General features: G+C 39.2%; 1 protein-coding gene and 1 pseudogene across 6 annotated transcripts in view; both read left to right on the forward strand.

The window, feature by feature from the left end:
• The window catches only part of IPCEF1 (interaction protein for cytohesin exchange factors 1), a 172,636-nt gene that overhangs the window by 130,292 nt on the left and 27,533 nt on the right, over positions 1–14,811 (forward strand). For all 6 annotated transcript variants that reach the window (XM_078054554.1, XM_036100227.2, XM_036100229.2 and 3 more), the window contains one exon: positions 11,464–11,821. In XM_078054554.1, the coding sequence (XP_077910680.1) occupies positions 11,464–11,821 (358 nt within the window). The remainder of the gene's footprint in view (positions 1–11,463; positions 11,822–14,811) is intronic.
• LOC118540888 (U6 spliceosomal RNA) lies at positions 7,208–7,328 on the forward strand (annotated as a pseudogene).

Below are 14,811 nucleotides of genomic sequence, written 5' to 3' on the forward strand. Positions count from 1 at the left end.
TTTGTCTAATGTCTGTTAAGTCTTTAGCACATTTTTAGCTGTCTTACTATTATTATTTTGTATTTATAAAGTTTCTTTATTCTATCCGTTAGCTCTTTGTCAGGTAAAAGTGAGGCGCATTTCCTTTTCTGTTTCATGGCTTTTACTTTTTTAGACGGTTTCATGGTTTCTTTTTGTAGACAGTTGTTCTTGGTTTCAATGTGGCAGATTCATCCATCACTTCTGTTGTGGTTAGTGCCTTTGTTTCTGATTTTAAAAATTGTTTCCTATAGCTAGGTCATGGGAAGGTAGATATGGCTGTCCTCATTTCATGATTTAGGAAACTGAAGTTCAGAGGTAGAATGGGCTGGCTACATGTGCAGTGAACGGAGCACCTCAGAAGGTAACCCAGTGTGTCTCACTCTACTGTACGTGTTCTTTCCACCCCACTACAGTACTTGTCCATCCACGGACCCAAGTGATGAGAGGTTCTGATAGGTTACAGCAGCTCCTTCACCTACTGAACCTCCTGTGCCAGAATTTTCTATTTGTGTGATGAAGTTTGCACCTTTATTTCTGTTTTGCCAGTTTCTGGATTTAGGGTATTAAATAGCATTTAAGTGATGACCTCTACTATTGTCACCTGTCAGTGGAGAATCGTGGTCCCTTTTCTAGTTTACTTAACTAGCAACCAAGACCAGAAATAAATATTTGTTGACTGAGTATTTTTATCAAAATCTCTATGCAATAGGACTAGTCTATTAAATTAAGCAACATATAAATAAAATTAAACTTTGAATATAGTAAAATTTAGACTGTTTTTTGAACTAGACTTACAATATATCCTATCTGAATGTATTCATAACTTGCCCTTAATGTAGACTTAATTCTCTTTTAAAATCAGTTTCTGAATTTAGAAGACTAAACAGACATGCATTGGTTTAATAGAGAAACATATATTTTTGTTTAGTTTCTCTGTTTCTGTCTCTCTTTGTCTCTGTCTCTCTTCCCTCTCTCTTTCTGTTTCTGTCTCTCTGTCTCCATCTCTGTCTATCTCTGTCTTTTCTTCTTTTCTGTTTCTCCTATTTTAACCTGTGACACATAATGATTTGGTCAGTCCTCCATCCTTCTCTTCCTGAAATTCTCTCTCCCTCCTACTGTTCCCCGCCCCCCCGCCATGACTCTTAGATGATTTATTTTAGTTCTAAAATACTGTGATTTTTAGTTTTCTAGGGGCAACTAGTATCACAGGTTACTAAGAGCATTGTCAGGTATCTAGAACTCTACTTGAAAGTAACAGCAACCAAATTGTCTTTTTAGATGAGGGATCATGGCTCAATTGCATTATACCATGACAGTGTTTCCTGATGTTACAGTAGAAGCTCATGGAATGCTTGTTTCAAAACAAACAAACAAAGGGATGCATATGAGACCAGTAAGTTAGGTCATTGAAGTAGGAGGATTCTTTAAAAATTTCTGAGTCATTAATCAAATGTTATTTTTTTAAAGTTCTAAGTTGAGCATTTTTTCTGGAAGGCCACTAAGGCTAACTTTTTTTTTTTTCTGAAGAAATATATTGGAAATAGATACATGTTGAACAGTTAGATTTTATTTTCCTTAGAAACAGAATATGTTCCTCCTGCTCACATATTGTCCAGGCAGATTTTGTTTTTGTTTCCTCTTGTTTCTTAAAAACAGACATGCAAGACACTTGGTTAAAATAACATTTGAGCTTGTTATTGAAACAGATGATAATTGAAGAACTCATGGTGACTTTTATCCAGAGAATGAATCAACTTATTGTTTTGGCTCAATCTGGCATAGGCTAGCTGTGACTGAGCTATATAAGCCTAGGTGAAAAATTTTTTCTCTAAGTTCTTGCTTTAAAAAAATATTTGGGGGAGCCTTCTCCCTCTTCATCTGCCCCTGCTTGTGTTCCCTCTCTCACTGTGTCTCTCTCTGTCAAATAAATAAATAAATAAAACCTTTAAAAAATTTTTTTTGGGTAATGAACTTTCATTTTGGAATGATGACTCAAAAATATAAAACAATGCTATTCTAGAAAATTATCTCCCCAAAATTAGAATCTGGAATTAAAAATGTAATTCAATGTCCAGTCATTCTAATGGCTGCAAACTGTAAGACTTCAGCAGCAGACCAGTTTGGACCTCTGCTTCTAGTGAGTGGCACCACCTTCCATGAGAGAATAAAGAACACTTCAGGGTCTTCTCTGAGGGAACAAGAGGTTTCTGTTTATGTTGCTTCTTCTTGAGAAGACTTCACAGGCTGGAGAGTGGAAAGGACATCCATTGATTCACAGAGAAATTAGAAATGGGGACCTTTCGACAGGCTTACTAAAAAGGCTTAAAATAGAGGGGACCCTGTAGATTTCACTTGGGAAGTTTCTCTGTAGAAATCAGTATCTATGATTCCTTGAAATCCATGATTCCTTGAAACCCACAAAAGAGCAAAAAAGGATCTGACTTCATTCACATTTCAAACTCAGTAAGTTCCAAAGTGATTTAAGAGCTTAACCATCATTAAAAATTGGTTACACATGTTTGTTCTCTAAGTTTAATTATGAACAAGCATTGTCTGGTACCTCGATCTATGTTTATATATTTATTCATTCATTTAACTAATTTTGTTGAGAGCCACTGTTCTAAATATTTGGGACACATGAGTAAATAAAGACAATGATTTATTTCTTCATGGAATCAAACTTTTAGTTGAGAGAGACTATAATATAGTCTCTATAATATAATATATAATTATATTTATATAATTATATATTATAACATATAATTATAATTATAATATATAATATAATATAGTCTCTGTAATATAATAAATAATCAACATACTAGGTAAATTATCTGCTACGTAGTAGAAATAGAATACGGTGAATATGGGGAGATGGAGTGCTGGAGGTGGGATTGTGACTGTGAACAGAGTAGCCAGGAGAGGCCTGAGTGAGAGGTCTGAGCAAAACTTTTGAAAGGTGGTGTGAGAGACAGTCAGGTGGATGTTGGGGAAGGAGTTTTCTAAGCAAAGGGAACAGTTAGAGACAAGATCTCCTTGGTGTGTAGGTAGCAGTGCAAGGAGGTCAGTGTGGCTGAAGCAGGGTGAGTTAAGATGAGAATAGCAGGAAATGAGCTTGGAGGGTAGTGGTGGCCATACCATGCAGAGCCCCAGGGCCCCACAGGGACTTTGATATTTTGAGTTACTTAGGGAGGCTTTGGGAGTTTTGAGCAGAGGAGTGATGTGATCAGTTTCCCTCTTAAAAGGACCACTCAGGCTACTGTGTGGGAGAGACCCTCGGAGGTGGAGGGGGGTAGGATAGAAGCAAAGAAATCAAAGGGAGGGTTGCAGTGATCTGGTGTGGGAGGTGGTGGTGATGCAGGTCAGAGCATAACTGAAAAATGGAATGGGCAGATTTTTGAACTTGGTTGGAAGGTAGACCACCCAGTGTGTGGATCAGATAGGAGAGAAACTGAGAAGGTAAGTACTTATAAGCTGCAGCTTCAGACATTATCTTAACATGGTCGTCCTCATATTTTGATGCTTTTTAAAAGTACAATTCCTTTTATATCTAAATGATGAAAAATATCCTCTAAAGCCAACCAAAGGAGCCGTAAATAAAAATAAACGCTGTAGACCATGGCCCCTTGGCCAGTGGCAGAGGAGGAAGTAAAAAATGAAACACAGAAAGGGGTAAAATCAGTTTTAGAAATTCAAATTAATTTTGGTAGGACGAATCTCACACAGCTGTTTACTAAAGTCACTTGATCTTTTGATACGTGTACATATAACAGAAATGCTCACAAGTGAAATAATTGTATGAAAAATTATCAGTCACTACAAATACAAGCTAAGTAAAGGTAGAAGGAAAATTCATCCTTGCGGGAATTGTCACAAGCTCTATGGTTGAACATTTAACTGATTTCAAGACCACTTCTTTTTTTTTTTTTAAGATTTATTTTTTTGAGAGAGAGAGAGAGGGAGAATGAGTTCCCTAGTGGGGGGAGGAGCAGAGGGAGAGGGAGAGAAGCAGAGTCCCTGCTGAGCATGGAGCCCGATGCAGGGCTCGATCTCACAACCCTGAGATCACAGTCTGAGCCGAAATCAGGAGTTGGCTGCTTATCCGACTGAGCCACTCAGGTGCGCCTCATTTCAAGACTTCTAAAATTAGCATTTACGTCTTTGTCCTTTGCTTCAGCAGTTTATTTCAGACTCCTCCTCAGGCAGTCCATCACAAGGCATGGGGCTGCCCCCAACCCCTCATGCCTTCCATTCCCGTTCCCACTGCCGCTGTCCCAGTTGGGGCCTACAATCACTCTTGCCCAAGTCATAGAAACAGCAGGTATTTTTCTTTCTCTGTCTCTAATATCTCTCTCCTCTTAAAAAACCACATTCAGATTTGTCATCCCAAAGCTCAGTTCTGATGGTATTGATTCACCTGCACAAAACCTTCCAGTGACTCCTCGTTGCTTATCAAGTTACTTCTCGACTTATTAGTGTGGTATTTAAGGCCCTTGGGTTTACTTCCAGCTGTCATTACGGTCTTGTTGCTGATTTCTCCTTTCTCAGCAGCCCAGTAAACTGCCTGCTGTCTCCCCAAAGCTTTCCAGACTTTTCTGCTCTTGCACTTGCATTGATAAAGTTTCTCCACTGGTAGGAGCCGCATGCTCCCACCCTAGTTCCGCCATCTCCGGGTTAAATGTGACTTCCCTCACTAAAGCTTCCCTGGTCCTCTAAATCAGGATAATCCTGCCCTCTTCTGAACTCTTCTGAACTCTTTATGTTCCTATTTTTGTGGGGCGGGGTGGGAGGAACATTTTTCATATTATCATTTGCCTTGAATTACAGATTTTGTGTTTCTGGCTTATTTCTCTAGTTATGCAATTCTTTTTTTTTTTTAAGATTTATTTATTTATTTTGGAGAGAGAGCACACATGCAAGCAAGGAGAGAGGCAGAGGGAGAGGGAGAGAGAGAATCTCAAACAGATTGCCCTCTGAGTGTGGAGCCCGATGAGGGCCTCGATCCCAGGACCCTGAGATCATGACCTGAGCTGAAACCAAGAGTCGGCCACCCAGGCGCCCCTCTAATTATTAAATTCTTAAAGTCAGAGGCAGTGTCCAATATCTTTTTTCTTACCCACAACATTTATGACTGTGCCTACCACAATTTGAAATGAAATAAATCTTTATTTAATGGACTGGTAAATGGGCAAGTGGGTAATTGTAACTTCATCCACGTTTTCTGCTGATTTCTTGCTCTACTGTTATTTCCCCATGTAAATTAGAACATAACTACTTTACATTTGTCTAGTACTTTCACGTGGCTTTGAGGAACATGATTTCATTTTGACAAAAGTTCTGCATTTTACAAACGAGGAAGTCAAAGAGAAATAAATATAACTATCACAAATATCCTTTGCAAGCTTAACTTCACCTTTTACTAAGAATATTCTTTCATGTTATCCCATTTGCTCCTCTTGATAAATATGAGTCAGTCAGGCAGGCAGCTAATACCTTTTTTGTGTATCGACCATGTGTCAGGTCCTGTTGCAGATAAGAGAGAGCTGAATTGAAATAGACACTATCTTTTCCCCAGAGCAGGCTAAGTTCTAAGTTGAGGAAGAGGCACAATAAATTTGTAATTCAAACAAATAGTCTCAAGTGCTGATAAATGCTGTGAAGAAGATAAACAGGGGTAATGTGCTAGGGAGTGGCTGGGGTTGAGGGTGGGGAGGATATTCTTTGTGACGGTCAGGGAAGAGGCTGCTGATACTTGAATTGACACCAAAATGGCGAGAAGGAAGTGCCACCCAGAAATCCACAGAGAGAACGTTTCTGGCAGAAAGAACCTGTGCTCAAGGGATGGAAAGAAGGCCGCTGTGACTGGAAAGGAGAGGAAGGGGGAGGTGGAGGGAGATGTAGCTGGCGGGGCAGATAGGGGTCCACGTAGGCCTTCTCAGCTATAATGAGGACTGTGGCTATTTTTCTACTTGTGATGGGCAGTTATTAGAGGATTTTCAGCAGGGGAATATTGTAATCTATTTTATGTTTTAGAAATACTCTAGGGGCGCCTGGGTGGCTCAGTCTGTTAAGGGTGTGCCTTCGGCTCAGGTCATGATCCCAGGGTCCTGAGATCGAGTCCCACATCGGGCTCCCTGCTCAGAGGGGAATCTGCTTCTCCCTCTCTCTTTGCCCCTCCCCCTTGCTCGTGCTTGCCCCCGCTCCCTCTCTCTCTCTCTCAAATAAATAAATAAAATCTTAAAAAAGGAAGAAGACCTGTAGTTATTGTTTGGAAGATGGACTAGGGTAGGGAGGGGATGGGTAATGGTGGCAGGAAGAAGTCAAAGGAATAGGACTTAGAGCTAAAGTGACTTCTTCAAGGTCACTTGGATACAAGGGATTGGAGGGAGGAGCAGGTCCTCTGCCACCTCATTGCCCAGGGTCATGCAGAAGGCCGGGTCAGATGGGGGTGTGTGCTCTACAAGGTATCTGGGTTTTTAGAGGAATGCATCTACTAGCATATGGTAGAAATATAGACATTACTTCCTAGGGTTTAGCAGCAATTGACTGGTTTGAATGTGGTCAATAAAAGAGAAGAAAAGCCATATGGGTACGTTCCTTTTTTTTTTTTTTCTCGTTTGGTTTTGTTATGTTTAGTCTTAAGTTATTCCTGTATTTTCTTTTTCTTTTTTTTAAAATATGCCTTGACCAATGTTGCTTAACATTTATATGCTGATTCACTTCTTCCTAATTCCAGAATGTTGGTGGCTATCTTAAACTGTTTTTCTCTATGTCAAATTTGTGTTTTTGAACAATTCAAAGAAAAAGATTTTAGAGCTAATCAGCATTTGAACTAAGCTTCTTTGATAAATACAAATATCTTATGTAAGTGTTGAATCACTAAATTCTACACCTGAAACTAATGTTACACTGTATGTTAATTAACTGGAATTCAAATAAAAAAATATACATTAGGGGCGCCTGGGTGGCTCAGTTGGTTAAGCGACTGCCTTCGGCTCAGGTCATGATCCTGGAGTCCCGGGATCGAGTCCCACATCGGGCTCCCTGCTCAGCAGGGAGTCTGCTTCTCCCTCTGACCCTCCTCCCTCTCATGCTCTCTGTCTCTCATTCTCTCCCTCGCAAATAAATAAAATCTTAAAAAAAAAAAAAAATATATATATATATATATACATTAAATGGGAAAAGTGTATTCACTTTGGCAGCACATATATGAAAATTGGAATGATACAGAGAAGATTAGCATGGCCCCTGCACAAGGATGACACCCAAATCCGTGAAGAAAATGGGAAAAATCAATATTGATTTTTTAACTTAATCATATAGTCTCTTCATTAAAACTTAGATCTTTAAAATGTCTTTAAATTTTCTCACTAAAAAGTAAAATCTTTAAAACCCAAATATTCTGAAATGAATGAACCACCATGCAATTATTAACCTCTAATAGATAAAATAATAATTTTGTTTGCAATCATGAGAACATTTTGTGGGAGTATTTGCATTATAATCAGTGACAGTCACTCCTAGATCCTGGGGTTAGGATAAATCATTTGTAGCAATTCTACAAAGAATTTTGGGGCGTTCCTCCATAAAAGACTGAACTACTCTGGGCTGTTTTTCTTCTAGACCATTTGGTATTGGCATTAATTTATTACCAACTGTATGTCAGGTACAGATGTAAAAAAATAGACAGGCAAAAATAATAGTTAAAAACAGCCTGTTCTCAAGTAGCTCACCAAAAAAAAAATGAACAAGTCTGTCAGCAATTATAGTATTAGTTGACAAATAAAGTGATATTCCTCCTGCTATGATAGAAGGAAGCCTGGGAACACCACGCGGAGGTACCCACCTGGCCTTGAGCCCACTGCCGGCTTCCTGGAGGAGGCGGTCCTTGAACTGATGCTGAGGGATGGGCTTGTGTTAGTCCAGGAGAGACCGTCACTTCTTTCTACCTTCATTAGATTTGCAGCGAGAAGTTTTGTGAGTGTATTACATGGATGGTCATAGAAGGCACTGAGCTAAATGTTCTCTGTTTGTGGCTGTTGGTAGCTACACAGTGGTAGAAATAATGACCTGTGATTTAGCACCACAGTATCTATAAAGAGTGTTTCCATATTCAGCCCTCTGAGATGGCACTCCAAGATCACTTTGATTCCTGTTTTGCTAATCTCTCTTCTAATAAAAGCTCCCTCTGGCCTGATACACATCATCTTTTTTCTCATTTTCTCTTTCCGTCTCTCTAGTCCTTCCTTGTTTTTTCTTGCTCACTCTTTTTCCATTTAAAAATCAAATTTCTAAATGTTACATGGCACAAGAGTAGAGATGATGGATTGAAAACATTTCAGTTGTGTTTGAGTGGTACCTCCAAAGGGAATATACTTCACAGAAATTTCTGATGCTCAATGAAAATGTCTTTCCTTGGCCCATTAAGCAGAGTTTTGAGGTCCAAAAAGGCTTATGGGAAAAGTGCTACAGCAGCTATGTGGACAGGCTTTTGCTCAAATAGCCCATTTTGCTAATCAAATTACAGAAATATCAACAGGAGCAACAGGAAAACCTTGTACTTGGTCTCTTTTCGGAAAAGGAATCTGGCCCCACCAAAGCCAAGTTTTACTAAAATAGCTAACAATGGGGAAACGTGTCAGGACTACGTCTGAACGGTATTTTTGTTGATATTTATTTCGTAGATCATTCTGATGACTGGTAAATAAGTCTTAGCATTTATTTGGACAGCTTGGGGGCTGTGCATTATCTCCTCTGGATAACTAAGGTTTCATTTAGTGAATTACAGATCCTTAATCTCTTAGTTGTTAAATGATCTGAATGATTTAAGGCAACTGATTTGTAAGCCATTGACACATTCCTGAATGGAAAGTTTTCATGTCTGTACAAATATATTATTAATAAGGTGTATGTGATGAGCTAGTATCTTAACTGGATATTTTATTTTATTTTTTAATTTTTTTTAAAGATTTTTATTTCAGAGAGAGAGAGAGGGAGAGAGAGAGCACAAGCAGGGGGAGCAGGAGAGAGAAAAGCAGGCTTCCCACTGAGCAGGGAGCTCGATGCGGGGCTCGATCCCAGGACCCCAGGATCATGACCTGAGCTGAAGACAGACGCTTAACCGACTGAGCCACCCAGGTGTCTCAGTCTAAGCCAGATATCCTTAACTGGATATCTTAATGTCATATTCCTAAAAAATGGATTTACTGATTATTTGACAGTGCATGTCTAGTATTCAGCAAATTGAGCATACATTGGGTAAATACTGGCTTTTCCCATCAGAACTCAGAGTTTAGAACCTGCAAAATTCTTGGGAACATACTGGATGGAAACAAAATCAACCATTCTGAGTTAGTTGCAATGATTCTGAGGTTTTGGGGAGAAAATCCTAGTTTGCTCTTTGGCTTCTTCCCACTAACAATTTCCTTACTACCACTTCTTTGGAGTTTTGAATGCTTGAAATTGATGAACCTGAACCATAAAATGCCTTTTCTGTCTCATCTGCCATTGGAGATATAAGGTGACCCAGAGAGCACTGTTGTCTCTGTTGTCTAGATTTTTGGATTTTATTGACAAATAAAATTAAAAATGAAGGAACAACATATACTTGCCAAATTTTTATTTTGCTACATAGGACATTAAAAAATACTTTAAAAAGACAAAAACTAACATCTATCACCCTTTTCCAGAAAAAGGAATATATTTTACCATCAAAATGAAACAAGGATAAAATCTTGGAATAAATGAAGTCCTTTCTGAGAGAAGGTGATTGGTGATGTTGCATTGATGTTTTGTCCATGGGGAGATGAACATTTTGCCAAGAACTCTTATTCACTCTTGCATTGTATGTTAGGAACTGCTTTCAGAAGATCCTGTATCATCAACCTACTTCTCATAGTCTGGGTGCAATTTTTGGTTTCTCTTTAATAAATTAAGAGCTTGCAAATGGATTCTTTTTTGGTCAAAGTTTATTAAAGGTTTTATTTTTTATTTTTTTTAAAGATTTTATTTATTTATTTGGTAGAGAGAGCGAGAGAGCACAAGCAGGGGGAACAGTAGAGGGAGAGGGAGAAAGAAGCAGGCTCCCTCTGAGCAGGGAGCCCGATGCGGGGCTCGATCCCAGGACCCTGGGATCATGACCTGAGCCGAAGGCAGACGCTTAACCATCTGAGCCACCCAGGTGCCCAAAGTTTATAAAGGTTTTAAGTTATTAAAGAGCTAATGAGCTAACATGATTTCACCTATGTAGTTATGAGCTATTGGTAGGTGTGTGCTAAGGAATATGTAAATGATAGTGGAGAACTTAAATATATGTACTTTGTGCACATCTGTAGTCTCCACTCAGTTAATATTTTGCTTCCTGTCCGGCTTCAGCTTTTGTTTTCTTTCTCTTAATTACCTTTTCTCAAGAGTTTTTGCTCAATCAGTGAGAATTCAGTAATCAATTACAATCTCTTTTTTTGCTCAAAGTATCCTTTAGTATTTCAAAGAATCCCCCAAAGGGGCATTTTACATTTCTAGGGAGCATTGAAGAATAGGGTAAAATCATGTTACGGAGATCTTTCAGATCCTAAAACAGCGAATTTAAAGTTATACAAATTGGTTTTGGACAATGGCATCATAGTTCTTGTCATGTGAATATAAATATCATACATTTTTCTTCTGATTCTTTAGACTAGTTTAGGTTTCTTTAGTATCTTCTTTAATAAGACATTACAGCACACAACTGAGTCCCCAGCATGGCAGTTAAACATGGGGATGTAGATCCATAAGAAGTAGAATGGAATTTAAATTTAAATATAATCTTAACTGCATCTCTTGTGGCAACTAATGGAAATACGGAATACAAACAGGCCAATTCTCTCTCAGTGTATTTTATCAAGTCTTCGTAACAGTTTTATAATGAACTTTCCTGTGATATGTTAAAGAATCTTCAAATTAAATAATGAGGAAGCTTAAGAATTATTACTTTCCCCTTATAGCAAATTTAACTCAAGCAGAATAAAAAGGGATTGTACTAATAATCCTCACATGAAGTGTGAGAATTAAGGTCTTACGCAAGGGCCAAGGCAGCTCTTCCCCCATCACTGAGATACAAAGTTAAATATGGTGTCTTCAGCTGTTTGGGAAAAAAAGGGTTAAATACAAGAACAAAACGCTAATTTTATTCTGAATTACAGTTGGTAAAACAAATGAAAAAAAATGAACCCAAAACTTGTGAATGGTTTAAAAAATGATTTGTTACTAATAATTTGTTTCTGAAACACACAAACAATGAATCATGGAACACTATATCTAAAACTAATGATGTAATGTATGGGGATTAACATAACAATAAAAAAATTAAAAAAAAAGAATAAAAAAAGCAAAAATGGAAAGTAGAGAATGCCAGTTTAATCATGATTTATTTTATTCTTTTTTTTGGTTTTATTTGTGAAACAGGCTGGACAGCAGGCATCTTTCTCTTCACCCAAATCCTGTTCTTCCTCTTCCTCGGAAAGTACAATAAAGACACACAGCAGTTTGGCCTCCTTATCTAGAGAGAGACAGTCCTGGATCGACATGGTGAATAGTTCCGCCGCTGCTGACGATGAGGGACAGTCTATGACATTTGCTGTGCATGTTCACTCGCCTGCACCCTCAGAGGCAAACAGTTGCAGGGCTCTGGACAACAGCTTCGCCACATCAGAAAGTGGATTTTTGAACTCTCTGTCTAGTGATGACACTTCTTCACTGAATAGCAACCTGGACCATCTTATTGTCCCAGACAAGCCCACTGGATCAAAGATGGCAGACAGAGGTAAACCAAGAAGTTATTTACTCTTTTCTAGAGAATGAATATTTGTTCATGGATATAGAACTCTTAATTTGTTAAGAGAATGTTGAAAGGCATGGATGATGATTCAATAATTAAGCAATCAGGTGGGGCTAAGCCCAAGGGCTGCTTCTGTAGGGGAGTTTGTATGTGGAAGACTCCAGCTTCAAGACCATTAATTACCCATGTAAGTGTCACTGGCCACATGCTTATAGTGATGAGACATGTAATTTCCCACCGATCTGAGGAAAAGCTTGACTCCTTTTTGGTCCCATCCCACATCCTAGAGCTTGTGGTGATTAGATCAAGGTTTTGTAGATTGATATCTTGTGGTTCCAAACAAACGGAGAGCAACCACCTTCCCTGGGCCACAACCACAGAAAACGTCTGGCTCCTCGTTAGTTGGCTCCTGAAGGTGTCTGTGGTTAACGGGGAGACAGACAATTTGCATGCACTTTGGAAGGCAGCACTAGAACTTTTAAACACAAAGGAAGCAGTGTATGCTTTTGAAAACAACAACAACAAAATATTTTAAATCTTAGCAAAGGAAACAGTTAATGGAGTATAGAAATTAATAATGTGAACTTTCTTTTTTTTTTTTAAAGATTTTATTTATTTATTTGACAGAGAGAGACACAGCGAGAGAGAGAGCACAAGCAGGGGGAGTGGGAGAGGGAGAAGCAGGCTTCCCGCCGAGCAGGGAGCCCGATGCGGGGCTCGATCCCAGGACCCTGGGATCATGACCTGAGCTGAAGGCAGACGCTTAACGACTGAGCCACCCAGGCGCCCCCAATAATGTGAACTTTCTTAATACTCTGTGATAATTGGTCTTTATCATTTTGTTCAGACCAACTTTTTTTTTATTATTAGTTTTCAGTCATGATGTGTCTTTTTGGATGGTCTGTACCTTATTTACTCAGCTGTAAAAACAAGCTTACCTGATATAAGATACCGAGCAACAAGAGAATGCTGAGTTTGGTTTGTATTTTTTCAGTGTACTTTTGAAAGAAAGTTGACGGGTGAAATTCTCACGATACCTTGCCAGAGTGGCCCGAGGACACAGACGACTTCTGTCCCCTCTCCCCTAGCCTAATCGGAAAGTTTATTTAAGTCCTCAAATTTTCAGATATACCTTATTAATTTAATATTTGGTATCAGGGTAATTTAAGTCAAGGATCACGACTGTAGTCCCAGTTGTGTGTGTGTATACAGTATTTTGAACTATGCAAATTTGAGTGCTCAGGCTGGGAACTCATTCTCTAAGTCACCACGATCGTCACCACTCCTTGTGGCCTTACCTGAAGATGCTTCACACAGTTGAGTTACCTGCCTGGCAACTGATGGCATTTTTGTTTAATACCTCTACTTTACATTTAAAAGAGTGGAGTGAAAAATGTCATTGGTGAAATAACCTATGTCTAGAGGTGAAGGAGGTGCAATAGGGAGGAGAGTGGGAACAGCACCAGTGAGGAATACAGGGGGCCACAGGGGGACTCTGATGGGTGGAAAACAGGAGACGTGAGCTGGCCTCAGGTTTGAGAGGTGCTGTCACGTAGAAGAACTGTTGGGCGTAATCTCTGTCTCCTTGGAAGTACAAAACTAATGCAGATGGTAAAGCTAGAAGCGCAAGCAAAAAGGAGGTAGTTTTAGATTCAGCATAAGAAACTTCTTTTAACATTGAAAATGGTTCAAAATTGAATGGGTTTCTTGGAAAATAATGCATTCCTTGTCACTGGAGGTGTTTCTTCATTCTGAGACAATCGTTTTCATGGAGTATTAATTGCATATTGCATATTGATCACAATCTTTATTCTTCTTTAAAAATATTTCGTTTATTTATTTATTTTATTTTAGAGTGAAAGAGAGAGAGACAGAAACAGAGAGAGCACGAGCAGGGGGAGGGGGATGGGCAGACGCAGAGGGAGAGGGAGGACTTGGTGCTGAGCGTGGAGCGCGACCTGGGGCTTGATGCAGGGCTCCATCTCACCACTCTGAGATCATGACCTGAGCCAACACCAAAGTGGCAGACGCTCAACCTACTGAGCCACCCAGGTGCCCCACAATCTTTGTTCTTACAGAGACACACTGAAGAGAGCACTTAAATATCTTGAGCTGGACCGCCTCTATCTTGATACTTGGAAGAGCCTTCCAGATACATGGCTGCTTGAACTAAAGAAAATCATGAAAAGTACCACATCTATAATTTTCCCGTAAAAAACTCTTACTTTAATCATTGGGCCATAAGTAGAACTAAAAAGTGTCATGTGCACGCGCGGGTGTGTGTGTGCGCGCGCGCAAACACACTACCCCAGGATGAGGATGGCTTTAAAAGCAAAACAGAGAATAAAATTCCATTTGCATTCTTTCCCGAGAGATGACCCTGCAGATGGAGTTTTTCTTTAGGACGAATAAGCTGCGAGTCATGGGAATATGTATGTACCTCTTGTCCATGTCCACATGTCATTCTGGGGATGCATGAGCTGCAGAGCTGGCTGGGGGACCAACGTCTCTTTCAATCTAAGGAAGAAGAAACCTAGTATTTTAAAATTTTGAGTTAAGTGCAGGGTGACCAACAAAATCTCTATGCTTCTTTCAACAGTTTGACATGAAGGTATTCCTCTCAGTGGAAAAGAAGGAAGAGAAAATAAAAGTATTTTTCCCTCACTGATGTGTTGGCAGTTGCCATATGTTACAAAATTTTTGCTGATGATTTTCTCCTGCTGCTGGGGATTTGGTTAAATTCCCAGAAGAGTTAAACCACATAAAGTCATTGCTATGGAAACAGCAACCAGGTCTTTTCTTGTGTTTGCAATGATTTGCTGTTGAGTAATCAGACTGCGTATTATGCATTTTTTTACATGTGTATGTTTGTGTATTGGAGAACAAGGTAGCTTTTCATTTTTGTGACTGCTAAAAATTATTTTTTAGCTGCCAATTAAAAAAAGAAAAGCTCTGATATTCCTGTGTCTGAAATA

This window comes from Halichoerus grypus, chromosome 9 (genome assembly GCF_964656455.1).
Source record: "Halichoerus grypus chromosome 9, mHalGry1.hap1.1, whole genome shotgun sequence".
NCBI lineage: Eukaryota > Metazoa > Chordata > Mammalia > Carnivora > Phocidae > Halichoerus > Halichoerus grypus.